At 36.9% G+C, this 25,413-nt stretch overlaps 1 protein-coding gene across 1 annotated transcript in view; it reads left to right on the top strand.

Annotated features, from left to right (window-relative positions):
* CWC27 (CWC27 spliceosome associated protein homolog) overlaps window positions 1-25,413 on the top strand; it is a 260,233-nt gene that overhangs the window by 16,382 nt on the left and 218,438 nt on the right. The window contains 5 exon segments of the mRNA XM_027520263.1: window positions 4,314-4,426; window positions 10,656-10,799; window positions 12,231-12,329; window positions 12,957-13,060; window positions 15,278-15,347. Of these exon segments, the coding sequence (XP_027376064.1) occupies window positions 4,314-4,426; window positions 10,656-10,799; window positions 12,231-12,329; window positions 12,957-13,060; window positions 15,278-15,347 (530 nt within the window).

Here is a 25,413-nt window from a genome sequence, read left to right as displayed (position 1 = left end):
TTTCACTTTTCATTTTCATGCATTGGAGAAGGAAATGGCAGCCCACTCCAGTGTTCTTGCCTGGAGAATCCCAGGGACAGGGGAGCCTGGTGGGCTGCCGTCTATAGGGTCGCATAGAGTTGGACACGACTGAAGTGACTTAGCAGCAGCAGCAGCAGCAGGGAAGAGAAGATTTTGGTTTAGGAGCCTATTTAACATTCTGGGGAAAAAAAAATCTTATGACCAGTTTTGTTAACTCTAACTATAGATACACTTAGTTTTAGGCATTGATAAATTTTCATTTTATTAAAGTATATTAATTTCAGATATACAGCAAAGTGATATAGATATAGATAAATAGATTCAGATTCTTTTCTATTATAGGTTATTGCAGAATACTGATACTGAATACTGTCCTGTGTTATCCATTGATCCCTGTTGTTTATTTTTTCTATAGTAGTTTGTATCTGCTAATCGCAAGCTCTTTCTTCAAATTAATTCAGTTTTGGCCATGCTGGGTCTTCGTTGCTGTGTGTGGGCTTTCTCCAGTTGAGGCAAACAGGGGCTGCTCTCTAGTTGCAGTGTGTAGGCTTGTCATTGCAGTGGCTTCTCTTTTGTGAGGCATGAAATCTAGGGCATATGGGCTTCGCTAGTTGTAGCTTGTGGGCTCCAGAGCGCAGGCTCAGTAGTTGTGGTGCATGTCCCATGGTATGTAGGATCTTCCCGGATCAGGTATCGAAACCATGCCCCCTGCATTGGCAGATTCTCAACCACTAGGCCACCAGGGAAGTCCCCAAACTCCCTTCCTCCACCCCCTTTTCCCTTTGGTAACCATAAGTTTGTTTTCTACATCTGCTAGTCTATTTCTGTTTTGTAAATTAGTTCATTTGTATCATTTTTTGATTCTCCATGTAAGTGATAATATATCATATTTGCCTTTCTCTGACTTCACTTAATAATCTTTAGTCCATTCGTGTTGCTGCAAATAGCATTATTTCATTCTTTGATTGAAATATTTCATTTATTGATAAACATGTGATTTCTGCTTTATTGACTATGCCAAAGCCTTTGACTGTGTGGATCATAATAAACTGTGGAAAATTCTGAAAGAGATAGGCATACCAGACCACCTGACCTGCCTCTTGGGAAACCTATATGCAGGTCAGGAAGCAACAGTTAGAACTTGACATGGAACAACAGACTGGTTCCAAATAGGAAAAGGAGTACATCAAGGCTGTATATTGTCACCCTGCTTATTTAACTTCTTATGCAGAGTACATCATGAGAAATGCTGGGCTGGAAGAAGCACAAGCTGGAATCGAGATTGCTGGGAGAAATATCAATAACCTTAGATATGCAGATGACACCATCCTTATGGCAGAAAGTGAAGAGGAACTAAAAAGCCTCTTGATGAAAATGAAAAAGGAGAGTGAAAAAGTTGGCTTAAAGCTCAACATTCAGAAAATGAAGATCATGGCATCTGGTCCCATCACTTCATGGGAAACAGTGCCAGACTTTATTTTTTTGGGTTCCACAATCACTGCAGATGGTGATTGCAGCCATGAAATTAAAAGACACTTACTCCTTGGAAGGAAAGTTATGACCAACCTAGATAGCATATTGAAAAGCAGAGATATTACTTTGCCAACAAAGGTTTGTCTAGTCAAGGCTATGGTTTTTCCAATGGTCATGTATGGATGTGAGAGTTGGACTGTGAAGAATGCTGAGCGCCAAAGAATTGATGCTTTTGAAGTGTGGTGTTGGAGAAGACTCTTGAGAGTCCATTGGACTGCAAGGAGATCCAACCAGTCCATCCTAAAGGAGATCAGTCCTGGGTGTTCATTGGAAGGACTGATGCTAAAGCTGAAACTCCAGTACTTTGGTCACCTCATGTGAAGAGTTGACTCATTGGAAAAGACTCTGATGCTGGAAGGGATTGGGGGCAGGAGGAGAAGGGGACGACAGAGGATGAGATGGCTGGGTGGCATCACCGACTCAATGGACGTGAGTTTGAGTGAACTCCAGGAGTTGGTGATGGACAAGTACGCCTGGCGCACTGCACTTCATGTGGTCACAAAGCGTTGGACATGACTGAGCAACTGTACTGAACTGATATATATATATTGCTATATCTGTCTCCCACATCTTTACCCATTTATCTGTCGATGGACACTTAGGTTGCTTCCATGTCTTGGCTATTGTAAATAATGCTGTATGAATATTGGGGTTGTGTGTATCTTTTCAAATTAGAGTTTTTATCTTTTCTGGATATATGCACAGGAGTGGGATTGCTGGATCACATGGTAGCTCTATTTTTAGTTTTTTAAGGAACCTCCATACTGTTCTCCATAGTGGCTGCACCAGTTTACATTTCCACCAACAGTGTAAGAGGGTTTCCTTTTCTCTACACTATCTCATTTATTACATTTACATTTACACCCATTTATTGTTTGTAGACTTTTTGATGATGGCCATTCTGACTGGTGCGATGTGATACCACATTGGTTTTGGTTTGCATTTCTCTAATAATTAGTGATGTTGAGCTTCCTTTTATGTGTTTGTTGCCCATTTGTATGTCTTCTTTGAAGAAATGTTTATTTACATCTTATGCCCAATTTTTGATTGGGTTGTTTGGTTCTATTAAGCTGTATGAGCTGTTTGTATATTTTTGAAATTAATCCCTTGTTAGTCTCATCTTTTGCAAATATTCTGTCTCATTCCGTAGGTTGTCTTTTCATCTTGTTTATAGTTTCCTTAGCTGTTTAAAAGCTTATAAGTGTGACCAGGTCTTATTTGTTTACTTTTGCTTGTATTTTTGTTTGTTTTGGGAGACTGACTTAGGAAAACATTGTTAGGATATGTCAGAGTTTTGCTTATGTTCTATTCTACTAGTTTCATTGTGTGATGTCTTATATTTAAGTCTTTAAGCCATTTTGAGTTGTTTTCTAAGTTCATTGATTTATATGCAGCTGTCCAGCTTTCCTAATACCACTTTCTGAAGAGACTGTCTTTTCTCCATTGTTTATTCCTTTTTTTTAAATTAAAAAAAATTTTTTTTAGCTTTACAGTATTGTATTGGTTTTGCCATATATCAACACGAATCCGCCACAGGTATACACGTGCTCCCCATCCTGAACCCTCCTCCCTCCTCCCTCCCTGTACCATCCCTTTGGGTTGTCCCAGTGCACCAGCCCCAAGCATCCAGTATCGTGCATCGAACCTGGACTGGCAACTCGTTTCATATATGATATTATACATGTTTCAATGCCATTCTCCCAAATCATCCCACCCTCTCCGTCTCCCACAGAGTCCATTGTTTATTCTTGCCTCCTTTGTTGAAGATAATTGACCACAGTGTGTGGATTTACTTCTAGGCCTTCTATTCCATTCCATTGATCTATATGTCTGTTTTTGTGCTAACACCACATGTTTTGATTACTGTGGCTTTAAAGTATTGTCTGAAGTCTGAGATAGTTATGCTTCTACCTTTGTTCTTTTTCCTCAGGATTGCTTTGGCATTTTGGGGTCTTTTGTGTTTCCATATAAATTTAGGGTTACTAGATCTAGTTTCGTGAAAAATGTCATAGATAATTTGATAGGGATCACATTAAATGTTTAGATTGATTTGGGTAGTATGGCCACTTTAACAATGTTAATTCTTCTAACCTACAAGTGTGGGATGTCTCCATTTTTTGAATCATTTCTGATTTCCTTTATCAGTGATTTATAGTTCTCAGTGTGTAGGTCTTTCACCTCCTTGGTCAGGTTTATTCCTAGGTATTTTCATTTTATTTTTTGATGTGATTTTAAAAGGCACTGTTTTGTCAACAAGAAAGACAAAAACCACATGGTCATCTCAGTAAAGCATTTGATAAAATTCAGTATTAATTCATGATAAAAACTCTCACCAGAATGAGTATGATGGAAAATATCTCACCATAATAAAAGCTATTTGTAACAAACCCACAGTCAGCATAATACTCAATGGTGAAAAACTGAAAGCCTTCTTGCTAAAATTTGGAACAAGACAGGGATACCCACTCTTATTACTTTTATTCAACATAGTATTAGAAGTCCTAGCCATAACAGTTAGACAAGCAAAATAAATAAAAGTTATCCAGATTGGAAAGGAAGAGGTAAAATTGTCATTATATACAGATGGCACGGTACTCTATGCGGAAAACCCCAAAGACTCCACACAAAAACTATTAAAACTGATAAATGATTTCAGCAAGGTAGCAGGATACAAGATTAACATTCAGAAATCTGTTGCATTTCTTAATACTAACGCTGAAATAACAGAGAATGGTAAACTCTTTTTTATTTTCTTCCAGCATATTATGACAACACCATATTTCATAGAGTTGTGCCTGGCTTTATAGTCCAAGGGGGAGATCCTACTGGCACAGGGACTGGTGGAGAATCTATCTATGGAGTCCCATTCAAGGTGAGATTGGATTTTACAATTTATTTTCAAGTCAGTTTGGATTGCTTAATTGAAATGATTGAGCCCCAGAAGAAAATGCATTTTACATTAGTACGCAAAATTGGGTCTATAACATATTTAGGATTATACAGAATAAGGGCAGCACTTATCCCATTAAGCTTTCTTTCTGCGATGTCTTATCACAGAGTTTTATGCTAGATTGAATTCAGGTGGAGCTAAAGATGGTAATGAGAATAATGTGAATCAGAGAAAAGACTGTATAACATTTTTCCTGATATCTGACTATCTGATCTCTGTAACTTTGCACATGTAAAACATTTCTAGAACATTGCATACACCATCTGATTTTAAAACATTCTATTTTAACAATACATAGAATTTATATTAATTTACTTGAGCCTCTATAACAAAGTACTTCTGTGTGGGTGGTTTAAACAGTAGGAATTTGGTGTATAGGAATGCAAGGGATTTCTGTGAGTTGATTTTATATCCTGCAACTTTACTATAGTCATCATTGATTAGCTCTAGTAATTTTCTGGCGGAGTCTTTAGGGTTTTCTATGTAGAGGATCATGTCATCTGCAAATAGTGAGAGTTTTACTTCTTCTTTTCCAATTTGGATTCCTTTTATTTCTTTTTCTGCTCTGATTGCTGTGGCCAAAACTTCCAAAACTATGTTGAATAGTAGTGGTGAAAGTGGGCACCCTTGTCTTGTTCCTGACTTTAGAGGAAATGCTTTCAATTTTTCACCATTGAGGATAATGTTTGCTGTGGGTTTGTCATATATAGCTTTTATTATGTTGAGGTATGTTCCTTCTATTCCTGCTTTCTGGAGAGTTTTTATCATAAATGCGTGTTGAATTTTGTCAAAGGCTTTCTCTGCATCTATTGAGATAATCATATGGTTTTTATTTTTCAATTTGTTAATGTGGTGTATTACATTGATTGATTTGGGGATATTGAAGAATCCTTGCATCCCTGGGATAAAGCCCACTTGGTCATGGTGTACGATCTTTTTAATGTGTTGTTGGATTCTGATTGCTAGAATTTTGTTAAGGATTTTTGCATCTATGTTCATCAGTGATATTGGCCTGTAGTTTTCTTTTTTTGTGGGATCTTTGTCAGGTTTTGGTATTAGGGTGATGGTGGCCTCATAGAATGAGTTTGGAAGTTTACCTTCCTCTGCAATTTTCTGGAAGAGTTTGAGCAGGATAGGTGTTAGCTCTTCTCTAAATTTTTGGTAGAATTCAGCTGTGAAGCCATCTGGACCTGGGCTTTTGTTTGCTGGAAGATTTTTGATTACAGTTTCAATTTCCGTGCTTGTGATGGGTCTGTTAAGATTTTCTATTTCTTCCTGGTCGAGTTTTGGAAAGTTGTACTTTTCTAAGAATTTGTCCATACACTAATAATGAGAAAATTGAAAAAGAAATTAAGGAAACAATTCCATTCACCATTGCAACGGAAAGAATAAAATACTTAGGAATATATCTACCTAGAGAAACTAAAGACCTATATATAGAAAACTATAAAACACTGGTGGAAGAAATCAAAGAGGACACTAATAGATGGAGAAATATACCATGTTCATGGATTGGAAGAATCAATACAGTGAAAATGAGTATACTACCCAAAGCAATTTATAGATTCAATGCAATCCCTATCAAGCTACCAACAGTATTCTTCACAGAGCTAGAACAAATAATTTCACAATTTGTATGGAAATACAAAAAACCTCGAATAGCCAAAGCAATCTTGAGAAAGAAGAATGGAACTGGAGGAATCAACCTACCTGACTTCAGGCTCTACTACAAAGCCACAGTTATCAAGACAGTATGGTACTGGCACAAAGACAGAAATATAGATCAATGGAACAAAATAGAAAGCCCAGAGATAAATCCACGCACATATGGACACCTTATCTTTGACAAAGGAAGCAAGAATATACAATAGATTAAAGACAATCTCTTTAACAAGTGGTGCTGGGAAATCTGGTCAACCACTTGTAAAAGAATGAAACTAGAACACTTTCTAACACCATACACAAAAATAAACTCAAAATGGATTAAAGATCTAAACGTAAGACCAGAAACTATAAAACTCCTAGAGGAGAACATAGGCAAAACACTCTCTGACATACATCACAGCAGGATCCTCTATGACCCACGTCCCAGAATATTGGAAATAAAAGCAAAAATAAACAAATGGGGCCTAATTAACTTTAAAAGCTTCTGCACATCAAAGGAAACTATTAGCAAGGTGAAAAGACAGCCTTCAGAATGGGAGAAAATAATAGCAAATGAAGCAACTGACAAACAACTAATCTCAAAAATATACAAGCAACTCCTCCAGCTCAACTCCAGAAAAATAAATGACCCAATCAAAAAATGGGCCAAAGAACTAAATAGACATTTCTCCAAAGAAGACATACAGATGGCTAACAAACACATGAAAAGATGCTCAACATCACTCATTATCAGAGAAATGCAAATCAAAACCACTATGAGGTACCATTTCACACCAGTCAGAATGGCTGTGATCCAAAAGTCTACAAATAATAAATGCTGGAGAGGGTGTGGAGAAAAGGGAACCCTCTTACTCTGTTGGTGGGAATGCAAACTAGTACAGCCACTATGGAGAACAGTGTGGAGATTCCTTAAAAAACTGGAAATAGAACTGCCTTATGATCCAGCAATCCCACTGCTGGGCATACACACTGAGGAAACCAGAAGGGAAAGAGACACGTGTACCCCGATGTTCATCGCAGCACTGTTTATAATAGCCAGGACATGGAAGCAACCTAGATGTCCATCAGCAGATGAATGGGTAAGACAGCTGTGGTACATATACACAATGGAGTATTACTCAGCCATTAAAAAGAATACATTTGAATCAGTTCTAATGATGTGGATGAAACTGGAGCCTATTATACAGAGTGAAGTAAGCCAGAAGGAAAAACACCAATACAGTATACTAACGCATATATATGGAATTTAGAAAGATGGTAACAATAACCTGGTGTACAAGACAGCGAAAGAGACACTGATGTATAGAACAGTCTTATGGACTCTGTGGGAGAGGGAGAGGGTGGGAAGATTTAGGAGAATGGCATTGAAACATGTAAAATATCATGTATGGAATGAGATGCCAGTCCAGGTTCGATGCACGATACTGGATGCTTGGGGCTAGTGCACTGGGACGACTCAGAGGGATGGTATGGGGAGGGAGGAGGGAGGAGGGTTCAGGATGGGGAACACATATATACCTGTGGCGGATTCATTTTGATATTTGGCAAAACTAATACAATTATGTAAAGTTTAAAAATAAAATAAAATTAATTTAAAAAAAATAAACAGGAATTTATTTCTCACAGTTCTGGAGGCTAAGAAGTCTGAGATCAAGGTACTAGCATTCACCACCTGTGAAGGTTCTCTTGCTGGCTTGCAAATGGCTGGCTTCTACTGTGTCTTTACATGGTGGAGAGAGCGTTTTGGTGTCTTTTCCTCTTCAGTACAGTCCCATTGGAGGTTAGAGTGTCAAATGAACTCCAGGAGGACATAATTCAGTCCAGAGCAGAATTCATTTTAAACTGTACACAGTAGACCTTTGTAGCACAAACTGGATGCCTTAATAAGAAATCACAAAATGCATGCCATAACACGGGGAAATAGAAGAAAGAAGCAACATAAAAAATGTTAGAAAAGGATGTAAGTTTTCATCAAGAATAGGTCAATGCTTTGTTAACTGCCAACATAAATCTAAAAAGAAAGATAATGTCATATTTAAGATATTAAGGGTAATGGTGGGTTCAAGTAAAGGCTAAAAGCTGGATTATTTATCAATCTTATGGTATCAATATTATGTTCTATTAGTAAACATTAGTAGCTCTTAAAATATGTGAATTTTTTAAAAATTTACATTTATACTAAAAGGATAGAGTGTCTGGAATTTCCTTCAATTTTGAGAAAAATACTTGAACTGTTTGCTTTACTTTTCATATGATAATGGCCTTTAGAGCATGTGAAATAGTTTTAAAAATCTCAAATGTCACTGTTAGACTATTTTATATTTTACAAAATTGAGATATCTCATTAGTTTAGAGACTCCATCTGGTAGGAAGCATTCCTTTATTATTTGGTTAACAGAATAGCTCTTTGTGACAATTCCTTTCTAAATTGAGACTTTTGCTTATTTCATTCAGGTAATACAGTTATGTTGGTAAAATTTTAAATTACTTGTATTTAATTTGGGCTGTGCTGGGTCTTGCTGCTGTGCGGGCTTTTCTCTAGTTGTGGTGGGCGGGGGCTCTCTTCCTTTCAGTGCATGGGTTCAGCAGTGCAGTAGCCAGGCTCCAGAGTACAGGCGCAGTAGTTGTGGCCCACCGGCTCCGCTGCTCCATGGTGTGTGGAATTTCCCGGGACCAGGGATCAAGCCTATGTCTCCTTCATTGGCAGGAGGATTCTTTACCACTGAGCCAAGGGAAGCCTGGTAAATTTTTCAGTTAGGTCATTTTTAATACAGTGTACAGAGTTAGGATCTTTTGAGTTTAGATCTCTTGAGAAGAACTTATTAAAGGAAAAGAACTTTCTTTCTGAAAAGCATTGATTATAAAACATGTCTATATTATAAGTGAGTCTAGTATCAGGTCTTCTATTAACTAAGAGATGGGTATAAATGTTAGGTAGCCCTACCCTAGCAAGAAAACCACCTTAGAATGGCTTGCTCCAGCTTTTTTTGAAAACTGGCAAATGGAACCAGTCCCAGTTCAAAGAAATTTCAACTTAAAACTTTAAAAAGCATAGTAAAGCACCTAACATAATCACACTAGCTTCCTTGAATTAAAATAAGAAAACAGTTGTTTCATGACATTCAGAAAAGGATCAAGAAGAGAATAGTTGAAGCTCCTGAAGTGAAGTGGAAGTTGTACAGTCATGTCCGACTCTTTGCAACCCCATAGACCGTACAGTCTATGGAATTCTCCAGGCCAGAATACTGGAGTGGGTGGCCGTTCCCTTCTCCAGAGGATCTTCACAACCCAAAGATCGAACCCAGGTCTGCTGCACTGCTGGCAGATATTTTACCAGCTAAGCTACAAGGGAACCCCTAACAATTAATTCAGATTTAATAATGTGGCTTATTTTTTAAAGTGATAGTGAAAGTCACTCAGTCGTGTCTGACTCTTTGTGACCCCATAGACTATACAGTCCATGGAATTCTCCAGGCCAGAATATGGAATGGGTAGCCTTTCCCTTCTTCAGCAGATCTTCCCAACCCAGGAATCGAACTGGGTCTTCTGCATTGGAGGCAGATTCTTTACCAACTGAGCCACAAGGGAAGCCCTTTGAAGCCTCTTTAATGACTCAAAAGTAGTTATCCTGGAGAAAAAAGAAATAGATGGTTCTGAAAGCTTGGAAGGAAAGTTATGACCAATCTAGACAGCATATTAAAAAGCAGAGACATTACTTTGTCAACAAAGGTCCATCTAGTCAAGGCTATGGTTTTTCCAGTGGTCATGTATGGATGTGAGAGTTGGACTGGTGAGTGCAGAAGAATTGATGCTTTTGAACTGTGGTGTTGGAGAAGACTCTTGAGAGTCCCTTGGACTGCAAGGAGATCCAACCAGTCCATCCTAAAGGAGATCAGTCCTGGGTGTTCATTGGAAGGACTGATGTTGAAGCTGAAACTCCAGTACTTTGGCTACCTGATGAGAAGAGCTGACTTATTTGAAAAGACCCTGATGCTGGGAAAGATTGAGGGCAGGAGGAGAAGGGGATGACAGAGGATGAGATGGTTGGATGGCATCGCTGACTCAATGGACATGGGTTTGGGTGAACTCCAGGAGTTGGTGATGGACAGGGAGGCCTGTTGTGCTGAGGTTCATGGGGTTGCAAAGAGTTGGACACGACTGAGTGACTGAACTGAACTGAACTGAACTAAAAGCTTAGATGGCTCTGAGGGATGAGAAGAATAGGGAAATGTCTCAGAAATCCATTCCCCTTGAGTACCCTTGCTCAGTGTAAGAGGCAACTTTCCACAAAAAATTTGTGTTTGAGTATATTTAGAAGACACAGGTGAGTAAAGTCAAGATTAGTAGATTGAAGGAACTGTAGATATTGGATTTGATTATATGTGAAAATCAGTAGAAGTTGTGTGGGACCTTGTTTGTTAGCTGAAATATGAAGGGCCTTATAACCGAGGGCATTCACTAAATCTTTTTTTTTTTTATGCTTCAGGATGAATTCCACTCACGGTTGCGTTTTAATCGTAGAGGACTGGTTGCCATGGCAAATGCTGGCCCTCACGATAATGGCAGCCAGTTTTTTTTTACCCTGGGTCGAGCTGATGAACTTAACAATAAGCACACCATCTTTGGAAAGGTTTGTATCCAGTTATCTTAGGCTTCTATGATGTATGTGATCAACTTACCTAAGAGCTGCGTTCATAAAAATATTCCCTAGGATATTTATTTATTATTTCTAAAAATGGTGAAATGCTCCATATTCCTGTTACGATGAGCCGTGAGGGACCACCTGAGTTTTTCTGTGTGTGTTTCAGGCCAGTCATTGATTTTTAACTTAAAATTTTTATTTTTTCTAAAATTGTTTTAATCATTATTATTAACTGCTGTGTCAGCTGATATGTTTTAATGTTTTTAGAAAGACATTTAGATAATAACATTTAGTAGTTTAAAATTTATTTTGTTAATAATGAATTCCCTTCAGTTTAAAGTGGAAGTTGTGTTAACATTTAAACTGCTTACCTGAAATATTACTTTGAATAGTACCTATTTAATCCTGCTGACATTTAACACCATATCAGAGATGGTCACTTCCATAGAATTTTCAATAGTTTTCTTTTAAAGGGATTCTGAAGGGTTTGTTTTTTTTTTTCTCATGCTTCTCCCTTTTCATGAATATGCTCTCAGATGCCCTAAGTGTTAGGCATATTAGGCATCACTAGTGTATCAGCTCCCTCTGCTGGTTCAGTTAGAATGGTTTCCCCATATCCCAGACAAAACTGGATTTCGTGCCGATGAAAAGGAAAAAAACAAACAGCACAACTGGAAAACTGGTATTATTTTAGTTTTTTAAATATTGAATGAAAGGAGTCATGCCAAAAACATGGAGTGCAGTATTGTTGCTTAATACTTTTGAGCCACTCCAACACAGGTTGTCTGACACTCATGGATTTTCCTCCCTGTTATTTAAAAAAATAAGTATTTAATAAAATGATATTTAGGTTGTCCTTCTGCACCACTGTTTACAACCGATGTATATAACTCACACAGTAGAGGCAAAGTATAGCGTAGTAGTTAGAAGTCAGAAAGGCCATCACTGTCGGATCTACAACTTCTTTCAGCCTCAATTTTCTTATCTAGAGAAGAAAGATAATGATAGTACCTACTTTTAGGATGTTTTGAGGATTAAGCATGATAATGTCTTCAAAGCACTTACCACATTGTTTTTATTATTTGCTTGTTCTTCCCTCTTCTAAAGTCTAAATTTGTTTATAATGTTTGAACAAAACGTAGTCATTCAGAAGGAAGTTACTTGGCATTGTGTTTTTAGTAAAAACTGACATTAGGTATATATTGGAAATTTCCCAAAAATCTTATTGAGGAATTAAAGTTTGTCAAACCTTTTCCCCTTAGGATTATGTTGCTTTATTTGCACTGTTTAATACATATAATCTTATTTAACAATATGAAATGCCTTTTTAATTACTTTAAAAATATTTTCAAAAGTCCTCCCTGATTTCAAAGAATGAATTTAATAATTTTCAATTAAATTTCCTTTTTTATTTAATAGGTTACAGGGGATACAGTATATAACATGCTACGCCTGACAGAAGTAGACATTGATGATGAAGAAAGACCACGAAATCCACATAAAATAAGAAGTTGTGAGGTATGAGCATGATTATTAGAGATATATTACTTTGTCACTTAAAAGAAATTGAATATTTGTGTTCAGTTATCAGGTGAAGGCTTTATACTAAATTAACATCACAACTTGGATTTTAGCTCTGTAATTTAGTTACAATTTCTGATTAAGAATTTTTTTAATGGAAGATTTTGAATTTGAGGATGAAACTTAAGCTGATAATCCAATGAATGAAAAACTCCATAGTGAAAAGCTGGATGAATTAGGTTTATTTAGCCCAGTGAAGTGTTGTCTTTGGTAATTTAAGAGCGGTCCTTCATTGAGAAAACAAGGACCTGAGAACATTTGATTTGAAGTAAGGATACCTGAGTTAAAAAAAAAATACCTGAGCTTGTCTCTCTAACTATATATTGTTTTCTTGACTGTCTTTCCGTTTTGTTAAATAAGTATAAAACATTTTTTCCTTAATAGCACATTGGATTACTGGGAGAATCCAATGAGGCCATGTAAGTGGAAGTATATATATCATTATACTGGTTCTATGAGGAGAAATTATAGATACTAGTGGCACCTATTAAATTAAATATTGGTTTTATTTTTTTGTGAAATTAAAAAAATTGAGTAATATTTTCAAAATATGTCTTTTCGTAGGTTTTATTTAATCCTTTTGATGACATCATTCCAAGAGAAATAAAAAAGCCGAAAAAAGAGAAACCAGAGGAGGAAGTAAAGAAATTGAAACCCAAAGGCACAAAGTAATCAGAATAGAAAGATTTTTTTCCTCAACTTGAAAAGCAACACTGATTTATTTAGTTCACTTTGTTTCCTTCTGTAATAATTATTTAGTAATTAGGGGGAAGCCAGTGTGGACCAGGATATATGTCTAAATTATCTGTGTGTTTCTTTTTCTAGATGTACATTTCTTATATTCAAATAGAGTGTATAACTTAAAACCTTAAGCTAAAAATGTATTGTCTGAGATGTCTGATGAAATCTATTAATAAATAGATAAATATTTATGACCACCACAAGAATTATTTATATAAATGAGTTGTTGAAACTTTTGTTTGTTTACTTGTTTTTCCAATAATACATGCTCAGGATAAAGAAGCTAGAAAGTAAAGTATGAAGGATTTAATGACTGCATGGTTAATATTATTTAACTTTCTTGCTCCTTTTTTTGATGCTATTAAAATAACCTTATTATAAATATATTTACACATGAAGTTCTTTCTGTATTCTGGATTAATTCCTGAGGATAGTTTTCTAATAACAGAAATTTCTTCAGTATTTCTGTGAGTAATATTCTTTACATTATTAATTTTGTCTGTTTTATTAAAATAGGTATCAGAGAGTTAGATTTCAACTTTCTCTTTTACTAAACTGTAGAATCCTTTTTAGGGATTTTGTTGTACTTATATAAGTGTTAGATTCAGAAAGCTTTAAGTATAATCCTGCCTACTGCAGTTATAGGAAGCAAAGTATACTGATCTTTGAGCTTCAGTTTCCCCATCTTATAAAATGGAGATTTATAGTATAGCATCTGCTTATTACAAAGTTTAAATGAGAAGGGGAATTTGAAAATATCCTATAGTGTAGGTATTCAATACATATTCATTTCCTTTCTTTGATATCCTATAATGTAAGTTAAGTTGCTGTTATAAACTGTCAAATATGAGCCAGACTCTAATAGGCAGTTGATATCTTGTGGCAAAATAACTTCTTACACAACTGTATATTTATTTGATTTCTTTTTATTTTGTATTAATTTATTTTTACTAATTTGTATCTGGGTGAAAAGTCACTGTTACTATATTGAGATATAATATTTCATCACTGATTTATCTTGACAGCAAAGCCAAAAGTTGGATATTTTGTTTTTTAATTCATAGCAAATATGTTAGGGGTGATGTGATAGTTACTGATTATATCTAAGTAAGTTTTGAAATGAAAATTCCTCTTTTATTGCCTGATCTTTTGTTTTTCCAGTATTTCAGAGGAGTTTTAATAGCTTACTATTTATCTTCCTTGTGATGTATTCATCTGAAGGGTCAAAAAAGACTAAAGTTAGTTTTTTATTCCCATGGACTGTTTGCTTAGCTAAGTTTGTTGCCCTCCCCCCATAATTTTGTGTAACTTACTAATTTTAAAATATTAAAATTATTTTGGCAGACACTAGATAAATTGCTTCCCATTTATAGTACCCTCAGAGCTGTATGTTTATTAGTTTTTTAGCAATCCTTATTTGATAATATGCTGTACTTTGCTGAGTTGCTGAGTCGTGTCCGACTCTGCGACCCTGTGGACCGTAGCCCGCCAGGCTCCTCTGTCCACGGGATTCTCCAGGCAGGAACACTGGAGTGGGGTTCTGGGCCCTCCTCCAGGGGATCTTCAGACCTGGGGATAGAACCTGAGATTCTGATGTTTCCTGCATTGACATGCAGGTTCTTTACTGTGCATGCTGCCTGGGAAACCCACAAAAAGCTTTAATTATTTCTGTCATGCTTGACAGTGTATTTAATGGTAGTTTTCGGGATAGATTTTTGGTCATTAGTTTAGTCTAGTATGTGAAATGGGAAAGATTGAAGCAAAAGGAGAAAGGGGCAGCAGAGGATGAGATGGTTACACAGCATCACCAACTCAATAGACATGAATTTGGGCAAACTCCAGAAGATAGTGAAGGACAGGGAAGCCTGGTATGCTGCAGTCCATGGTTTAGCAGAGTCAGACATGACTTTGCAACTGAATAACAACAACAATATATAAAACATCTGGAACTAAACATTTAATGTTATGCTAAAAATATATATCCTTAGTATATTTCCCCTGAATACTAAGTAATTATTGTCTGTTGAGAGAATGTTTCTTCTTGTAAATTGTGTTCTATTGCTTTGAAAATAGGATATTTATAAGTTTCATTTAACTTTTTCTTTCTAATTTTATTTCATTCCTTTTTCCTTCTTTTTCAATAGAAATTTTAGTTTACTTTCATTTGGAGAGGAAGCTGAGGAAGAAGAGGAGGAAGTGAATCGAGTTAGTCAGGTAAAACTCTTAATTTGCCCTTTGTTCAGAATTGTAAAAGAGATTAGGGTCTATATTCTCACTCATTTTTGTATCTACTGCTATATATAGGACAGCATGTTTTACATGTTTTACAGCAAATTTTAAATGTTCATTGAACCGATTCATAAAATGATTTGTGTGGTCAGTAATATTTGCAACTTCTGAAATGATTTGAAATATATTTTTTAATCTGGCATTTTAAAAATCAGTTACAAACTGGGGTTAAAGAAGGATTTAATGTCGTGATTCAAATTTTAATTGCTGTTGGTTTAATTGGATTACTAGATGGTTTGTTATTAATATTACTGTAATAAACAGTGACAGACCAAAGCTCTTATATTCATTTTAATATAATTTATATATATTTATTCTTTTCATTAATTCCCATCACAGCCCTGTAAGGTAGGTATTATTATTTCCATTTTACCTATGAGTAAATTAAGTATTAATAGGTTGTAATTTGCTCAAAGTCACATACCTAGTAAGTTGCTAGAGCTGGGAGCTGAACCTACAGCTGTCTCTATAAAATCCACGTCTCAGGTTATACATTGCTTCCTGGCCTTTACCCTACCAATGCTTCCCATGGGCCTCTAAGTATGGTTTTCCTCAATATCCCTTTCATCACGGTACTCATTGCTGAAACACCTACAGTGCCGTACCATTGTTTAAAGCAGTGATTCTGACAAATATGCCCCAAGAAAATCATCTTCAAGGATTTTTACTCTCCTAGATTTTCATCTCATCCTTTCATGACAGTTAGTGAACACTGAGACCTAAAGGATAAGATTCAAAGTCTTTTTTGTAGTATGTAATTAAAACTCTATAACCTAGTACTGCCTTTCTCACTTAACACAGTCACCTCTTTCTTACTGACACTGACAATAGCATCAACTTAAAAGCACCTTGTTTTTACCCTTGTCTTTACTTCTTTATCTGCATGCTTCCCTCATCATTGAGCCTGGTTTGGTAAGCTGCTATTGGGCACACAGTAAGCACTCTACTTATACCTTTTGCATTAAAACTGAATTAAAATGGGCATGTGTAAGTAAGAATTTAGTCATAATTTTTTTTCTTTAACTGTCTTCAGTATCCTTGATTGATCTATTTAATACTGTAGATTCAATTACCACCTGTATACTGTTAATAACATTCTGAACTGTAGGAGACAAAGCCAAATATTTCCCCTGGGCTCTTATCCCTCGTTCTGTGTTGCCTTTAGGAAACATCACTATTTTTAGATATCAAAACTAAATTCATTTTCACATGATAACTTCCTTTTTCAATTTCTTATCAATATCACCAACTATTCTGTCACCTCTCCCATCAGGAAGCCTCTGTACCCTCTTATCCTTCTCTATCAGAGGGCAGACAGACTAAAAACCACAATCACAGAAGACTAACCAATCTGATCCCACAGACCACAGCCTTGTCTAACTCAGTGAAACTATGAGCCATGCTGTGTAGGGCCACCCAAGGTGAACTGATCATGGTGGAGAGTTCTCACAAAACGTGCTGCACTGAAAAAGGGAATGGCAAATCACTTCAGTATTCTTGCCTTGAGAACCCCATGAACAGTATGAAAAGGCAAAAAGATAGGATACTGAAAGATGAACTCCCCAGGTGGGTAGGTGCCCAATATGCTACTGGAGAAGAGTGGAGAAGTAACTTCAGAAAGAATGAAGAGACGGAGCCAAAACAACAACACTCAATTGTGGATGTGACTGGTGATGGAAGTAAAGTCCGATGCTGTAAAGAGCAATATTGCATAGGAACCTGGAATGTTAACTCCATGAATCAAGGCAAATTGGAAGTGGTCAAACAGGAGATGGCAGGAGTGAACATGGACATTTTAGCAATCAGCAAACTAAAGTGGAATGGAATGGGTGAAATTAACTCAGATGATCATTATATCTACTACTGTGGACAAGAATCCATTAGAAGAAAGAGAGTAGCCATCATAGTCAACTAAAGAGTCCGAAATGCAGTACTTGGATGCAGTCTCAAAAATGACACAATCATCTCTGTTCATTTCCAAGGCAAACTGTTCAATATCACAGTAATCCAAATCTATGCTCCGACCAGTAATGCTGAAGAAGCTGAAGTTGAATGGTTCTATGAAGACCTACAAGACCTTCTAGAACTAACACTTAAAAAAGATATCCTTTTTGTTATAGGGGACTGGAATGCAAAAGTAGGAAGTCAGGAAATACCTGGAGTAACAGGCAAATCCGGCCTTGGAGTACAAAATCAAGCAGGGCAAAGGCTAATAAGAGTTTTGCCAAGAGAACACCCTGGTCATAGCAAATACCCTCTTCCAGCAATACAAGAGAAGACTCTACACATGGACATCACCAGATGGTCAAAACTGAAATCAGACTGATTATATTCTTTGCAGGCAAAGATGGAGAAACTCTGTACAGTCATCAATAACAAGACCAAGAGCTGGCTGTGGCTCAGATCATGAAGTCCTTATTGCCAAATTCAGACTTAAATTGAAGAAAGTAGGGAAAACCACTCGACCATTCAGGTATGACCTAAATCAAATCCCTTACGTTTATACAATGGAAGTGAGAAATAGATTCAAGGGACTAGATCTGATAGACAGAGTGCCTGATGAACTATGGACGGAGGTTTGTAACATTGTACAGGAGGCAGGGATCAAGACCATCCCCAAGAAAAATAAATGCAATAAGGCAAAATGGTTGTCTGAGAAGGCCTTACAAATAGCTGTGAAAAGAAGAGAAATGAAAGGCAAAGGAGAAAAGGAAAGATATACCCTGAATGCAGAGTTTCAAAGAATAGCAAGGAGAGATAAGAAAGCCTTCCTCAGTGATCAATGCAAAGAAATAGAAGAAAACAACAGAATGGGAAAGACTAAAGATCTCAGGAAAATTAGAGCTACCAATGAAACATTTCATGTAAAGATGGGCGCAATAAAGGACAGAAATGGTATGGACCTAACAGAAGCAGAAGATGCTAAGAAGAGGTAGAAAGAATACACAGAACAATAAGGAAAAGATCTTAATGATCCAGATAACCAGGATGGTATGATCACTCACCTAGAGCCAGACATCCTGGAATGTGAAGTCAAGTGGGCCTTAGGAAGCATCATTCTGAACAAAGCTAGTAGAGGTGATGGAAGTTCAGTTGAGCTATTTCAAATCCTAAAAGATGATGCGGTGAAAGTGCTGCACTCAGTATGCCAGCAAATTTAGAAAACTCAGCAGTGGCCACAGGACTGGAAAAGCTCAGTTTTCATTCCAATCCCAAAGAAAGGTAATGCCAAAGAATGCTCAAACTACTGCACAATTGCACTCATATCACACGCTAGCAAAGTAATGCTCAAAATTCTCCAAGCCAGGCTTCAACAGTACGTGAACCATGAACTTCCAGATATTCAAGCTGGATTTAGAAAAGGCAGAGGAACCAGAGATCAAATTGCCAACATCTGCTGGATCATCCAAAAAGCAAGAGAGTTCCAGAAAAACATCTATTTCTGCTTTATTGACTATGCCAAAGCCTTTGACTGTGTGGATTAAAATAAACTGTGGAAAATTCTGAAAGAGATGGGCATACCAGACCACCTGACCTGCTTCCTGAGAAATCTGTATGCAGGTCAGGAAGCAACAGTTAGAGCTGGACATGGAACAACAGACTGGTTCCAAATTGGGAAAGGAGTACCTCAAGCCTGTATATTGTCACCCTGCTTATTTAACTTATATGCAGAGTAAAGAGAAGTGCTGGACTGGATGAAGCACAAGCTGGAATCAAGATTGCAGGGAGAAATATCAATAACCTCAGATATGCAGATGACACCACCCTTACGGTAGAAAGTGAAGAAGAACTAAAGAGCTCTTGATGAATGTGAAAGAGGAGAGTCAAAAGTCGGCTTAAAACTCAACATTCAGAAAATTAAGAACATGGCTTCTGATCCCATCACTTCCTGGCCAATAGAAGGGGAAGCAATGGAAGCAGTGAGAGACTTTATTTTGGGGGCGGGGCCCTCCAAAATCACGCTGATGGTGACTGCAGCCATGAAATTAAAAGATGCTTACTCCTTGGAAGAAAAGTTATGACCAACCTAGAGAGCATATTAAAAAGCAGAGACATTACTTTGCCAACAAAGGTCCATCTACTCAAGGCTATGGTTTTTCCAGTATGTATGGGTGTGAGAGTTGGACCATAAAGAAAGCTGAGCACTGAAGAATTGATGCTTTTGAACTGTGGTGTTGGAGAAGATTCTTGAGAGTCCCTTGGACTGCAAGGAGATCCAACCAGTCCATCCTAAAGGAAATCAGTCCTGAATATTCATTGGAAGGACTGATGTGAAGCTGAAGCTCCAATACTTTGGCCACCTGATGCGAAGAACTGACTCACTGTAAAAGACCCTGATGCTGGGAAAGATTGAAGGTGGGAGGAGAAGGGGATGACAGAGGATGAGATGGTTGGATGGCATCACCAACTCGATGGACATGAGTTTGAGTAAACTCCAGGAGTTGGTGATGGACAGGGAGGCCTGGCGTGCTGCAGTTCTCGGGGTCACAAAGAGTTGGACATGACTGAGCGTCTGAACAGAACTGAACTGACGGACTCTGTCAGCCCGGAATCTGAGAAGTCATCTTTAAATGTCAGTGTACTAGTCTTATATTATTCATGATTCACATTTGTCCCTAATGAAAATGAAAGATTCGCTGTATATCGTGATCCTGTAGGTATTTTTGTAAATGGAAAAAATCACGAATGTTAGATCTGAGAATTGCCAGGATTCCGTTTCATTGATGTTATCTGAAGATGTCCAGTTTCCTTGTATATCCATGCCTTCTGCAGCATCCTCCCAGGCCTGTTTTTTCTTTTGCTTGGAGTGTGTGCTCTCCTTTATTTGACTAATTTTTATTTTTCCTTTGTAATATTTAGTTTCATTATTAACTTCTTAATGCCTGTACTTCCCTCCTAAAGCTTGAGCCATCAAAGCACTTATTATCTTTCATTGCAATGATTTCTTTTCTTATCTGTGCTATGTATTTTATGTAATCTTTATAATAATAATGTCATATGGATTTTATTCCTGATTTATAAATGGCAAAATCAATACTCAGATATTAAGTTTCTTGTCCAATTAAGAGTCATGGGATCTGAATTTGACTTGAGTTTCTGTAGCTATTGAAGTATCCAGTGTGGTTTTGAATACTGCAAAGCTGCCTCCTTTTAAATGGCTGGCAGAAACTTTCACTGATAGCACAGCATTCTGGGGTTAGGGACAGCTGGCTCAGTGCAGTCAGCCCACCGCCCTTTCCTAACTTCCGCAGGGCCCTGGGTGGTACTAGTTTAGCAGCCATGTAGCAAGAGTAGGTTGTCAAAAGGAATTTTTCTGTCAGTCTTTTTGTTGAATTAAATTTCTGGTCTAAAGTAAGATTTGTGCACAATTACTGAGATTGACTTTACTAGGAAATTAGTTTGAATTTTTTCTGTTGGTAACAACATGTCTTAAATGTTGAAAGCATATCTTCCTCCTGCTGCTTGCTTTTTGCACAAAGTTTAAAAACAAAAAAAAAAATACATGTTTTGACTTCTACTGATTATAGTGAACTGGCCACTGCCAAAGCAATTTGTGTTTGCTAAAGGTTGAAATGTGAAAGAATCCACTGTGGACAGTTGTAGCTTGCTTTTTAAGTTTTCTTTTAAATGTGTAAAACACTTTAAACTGTAGAAAGACCAGTTAAAATCTTCCCTTCTTGCCAAGAACATTGCAGCCCACAGTCCTTTATCAAATAAGAAGTATAACTAGTATTGTGTCATCACATTTCTCTCGTCTGACTTTTTAATTGAGGGTGCTATGTGATAAAATTATCAACTGTTTGTTTCTGACTCTCAAATCTGTATCTCTAGGCTGACTTATTTTTCTCCAGCTGCCTAGTAGACATCTCTGTATTAGAATTTCTCACTAGTTACCCAAGCCCTAGCCAAGGCTTAATTCATTATCTTTTCTTCCCAAACTTCTCCATGTTCTGTGAATTCTTTTTCTAATTCCTTGGTATCAGTGTCCCCTAAAGAAGAATTTTAGATTTAATTCTGATGTTTTTCTTACTTTTTCCCTTGCACAACCAGCTAGTTGCATTAGGTCTACCAATTTTCATCTGTGGCATATCTCAAATCTTATTTTTAATTTATTTTACTACTCCTCTTATTCCAGCCTTCATTATCTCTAGGCTGTGCCGCTGCCCTAGTCTGCAGACTGATCCCCCATCTCCCTTCTCTTTTTACCCCTTCCACTCATTGCTATCAGAATAGTCTTCCTGAAGCCTGATAAAGATGCTATAGCTGCTCTTTGTTGACTATAAAAATAAAGCCAAGTTCCTTGGCCTATTATTTCTGGCTTCTACTTTCATGACTCCTCTTTACCAACTCTGTCCTTTAGGGTAATGCTTCTTAAACTTCCTCACTAATAAAAAGTCACTTATAGTACTTAAAAAAAATTAAATTCCATATCCATCTCAGACCTACTAATTCAAAATCTCTAGGGGAGAAACCTAGGAATCTGTATTTTTAATGAATTCAGTAGAAATCTTACCTGGAAAATGTAGGACACACTGTGTTAGCAGATCCGAACTATTTGCTGTTCTACATATATGCCTTGTATTTTCCTTTATGTGTGTTTGTTCATGTTTTTTTTCCTCTGCATGTAATAGCTTATTCCACTTGTCAATGTCAGAACCATATTTATCTTCAGCATGTAGAATACTATATTTTCTAAATGTCTTTCCCAGTTTTTCTTAATCTTTTCTTTTTCTGATCTAATTTCTACCTTGTGATTCTTGTATTTTCCTTTTAAACACATTCTTTTTGCTTTATTATGCAAGAAATGTATGACTTTACTCTTGTTGAATATTGTATTCAACTGTATTCAAACATTACACCCTTTTATTTCTGCCTTAATAATTTTGTAGGGTCCTAGGCTCACAGTAAACTTTGTGTCATCTTTGAGTGGCTGTGTGTTGCAGTAGAAATGGCATAGATTTGGGATCATACAAACTCATATTGGCACTTCATTTTTACAGATAGTCTGTGACTATGGAGAAGGTGATGGCACCCCACTCCAGTACTCTTGCCTGGAAAATCCCATGGGAGGAGCCTGGTAGGCTGCAGTCCATGGGGTTGCGAAGAGTCGGACACGACTAGAGTCGGACACGACTGAGTGACTTCACTTTCACTTTTCACTTTCATGCACTGGAGAAGGAAATGGCAACCCCCTCCAGTGTTCTTGCCTGGAGAATCCCAGGGATGGGGGAGCCTGGTGGGCTGCTGTGTGGGGTCACACAGAGTTGGACACAACTGAAGCGACTTAGCAGCAGCAGCTTGGATAACTTAAGTCTCTCTGAGCCTCCATTTTTCTCTTTGTAGCATGTAGCATGGAAATAATAGATACCATTTAGAGCTGTGAAATAAGGATACAGATAATCCTTAATTTGATAGGTCATGCAATTGAAAAGTGGTTTTGAAAATCAAATGTCTTAAACAATGTACTCTAGAAGTTGTCTTTTATTCTCAAAGAGCTAAAAAATATCAGTCACTAATATGATCATGATTATCATGCAGAAGCTGCTGCCCTACACTCAGGTAGAGGGCTGCTGAGAAACTTCACCAGCTTCCTGAGGTAGGAAGTCATGAGCACAACACAGTTGGCCCAGGGCCCTTCCTGCTCACTCCCACAGGGTCCTTGATAGTAGCTTGAGCAGCCTGGGAGAGCATGGGTGTACACCTGTACATCGTGACCCACTAACGACTCATTCTCCATGTGTGAGTGGGTCTTGAAACAAGGAGCAGAATCTTTTGGCATACAGAATTTAGCTGTTTTGTATATTCATATTATGGAATCATGGGTAAGTTTAGCTTGAGAAAAGAGAGCAACAACACCAAAAATTGTTGACATTTACTGGCTTAAAGAAGAGGAAATTTCTGTAGAGAGCATGAGATAAATTCTAGGGAGAACAGAAATAGAAATATATTTTGTTTATTTTGCTTTTGTACTGTTCTTCAGCCTTCAAATACATTTTGCCTTTTAGGGACAATGAAAATTGGATCAGAAAAGGGAAGGCTAGCTTGAATTTTGGAAAAGTGTGACCAAATGGTATATTTTTAAAAATTTAGCCTGTTTTTAAATACTGATAACTAGAGCCAAAGTCAGTGTCTTTTATAGTGACTAAGAGCAATTTGCAGTTTCAGAGGTTGCATGAAATTAAGTATTTCTAGAGGGCTTAAAAATAATTTTCATTATTCATTTGCTTATCAAGTTTCTTTCTTTCAGTGGCTCCACAGTGTTAATCTTTATCCCAGAACCTAACATCACAAGTTAATAATTGGTAAAGTCTGAATTGAGGCTTTACTTTATGTGAAAGAAGAAATAAGATCGAGTCCCCTCTGGTTTATGGATTATCAGTGTGGGATTACAGACACTGCTTCACCCCACTCAATATTCATGAGAAGGTGCCTCTCTCCCAAGGGTTAGCTTTCTTTCATTATTTATTTCAGTATCTTTCTACTACCTGATAAAATCTCTTTTAGAATAATAGAATTTTATAGCTCAAAGGGATCTAGTCCAACTTCCTTTCTTTATAGATGAAGAAACTGAGACTCTGGTTAAGTGACTTGCCAGACTGACTTCATTTCCTTTTTGATAGGATTGCATGATAGGAGGATGCCATAACAAGTATCTTGAGTTCAGGAAAGCACATTGTCGGAGTCTCTAATGATATGCTTGTGGACAACATGAGGAAATGTGATCTGGGAGATAGTACAGTCAGATGGATTTAGAGCTGATTGAATACTTCTGCCCAAAGAGTGCTTTGTTGTCAACCTGTGCCTAATTATTTGAACTAGTAAGTTGAAATGTAATAGGAGTACATGTATATTCTGTGCTTTAGTTTAATGAAATCAGCTAAATAGGTATGACTTAATAGCCTGTAAGCCTTATTGAATTATTAAGAGTAAGGTCTCTGGAATGAGGAATTTAACATTCTTTGCATTTTGGGGGATAGCATTTGCAGCATTTTGTTCAGTTCTGAACACCTTTAAGGATACTGACAAACTAGATGTATCCAGAGGAAGGGAGGGTCATGAGGAGGATGGGCATAATGCCAAAAACATGCTCCTCAGGGAATGCTTGAGTAACTGGATATACATTGGCGAAATAAAATCTAACTGAAAATGTAAGTCTAGGCTTCAAATATTTGAAAGGTTTTTATCTGGAAGATACTCTCCTTTATATTGCTTTATTAAATAATAGTTTCATTCAAATGTCCATGTTGGTAAAGTTTGCTTCTGAATGTTTGTGTATAACTTAAACAAGAATGTCAGAAAATGTTTTTCTAATAAAACTTATGATCAGATGAGTAGTTTTCCCGAGGCAAGTTAAATGGTAGGTCTAGTAAAAAAATATCTTAATAGCTAAATTTGAAAATAGTTACTAAGTTGTGCCACATTCATATTGATACACAGTATTTTTTCTTCAAGATATGTTAACATTTTAATTTTGAACCTAAATTTATAAAAAAGCTTTTTTCTTACCCAGAAAAATGTATGTTGATAAATATATCACTTTTGAGAATAAAGTGATAATATTTTTGTCTTATTCTCATTTATCCTTTGAGATTATAGTTTCCAGGTGGGTTAGGCATAGCCTGGAGAGTTTTGTACAGAGGCTGTCGGAAATGTTAAATAGTTTTTTTATCACATGGCTTGTGGGATCTTAGTTCCCTGACCAGGGATTGAGCCCCACTCTCAGCAGTTGAAATGTGGAGTCCTAACCATTGGATCAGCAGGGAGTTCCCCAGTCTATTTTATAAAATGTTTTTTCTCATTAAATTGTATTAAACTTTAATTTACTTATCTTTCTAGTTGTTTATATTTCACTTTTTAAAAATGTTGATGTATTTGTAATCACTTTGTATTTCTGCTGTAGCAAATTACCATACACTTAATGATTCAAAGCAAAATAAATTTAGTATCTTATAGCTCTGGAGGCCAGAAATCCAAAACAGGCTTCACTGGC

Source organism: Bos indicus x Bos taurus, chromosome 20 (genome assembly GCF_003369695.1).
Source record: "Bos indicus x Bos taurus breed Angus x Brahman F1 hybrid chromosome 20, Bos_hybrid_MaternalHap_v2.0, whole genome shotgun sequence".
NCBI lineage: Eukaryota > Metazoa > Chordata > Mammalia > Artiodactyla > Bovidae > Bos > Bos indicus x Bos taurus.
Note: the sequence above shows the minus strand (reverse complement) of the source record. Positions and strands in the feature narration are given on the sequence as shown.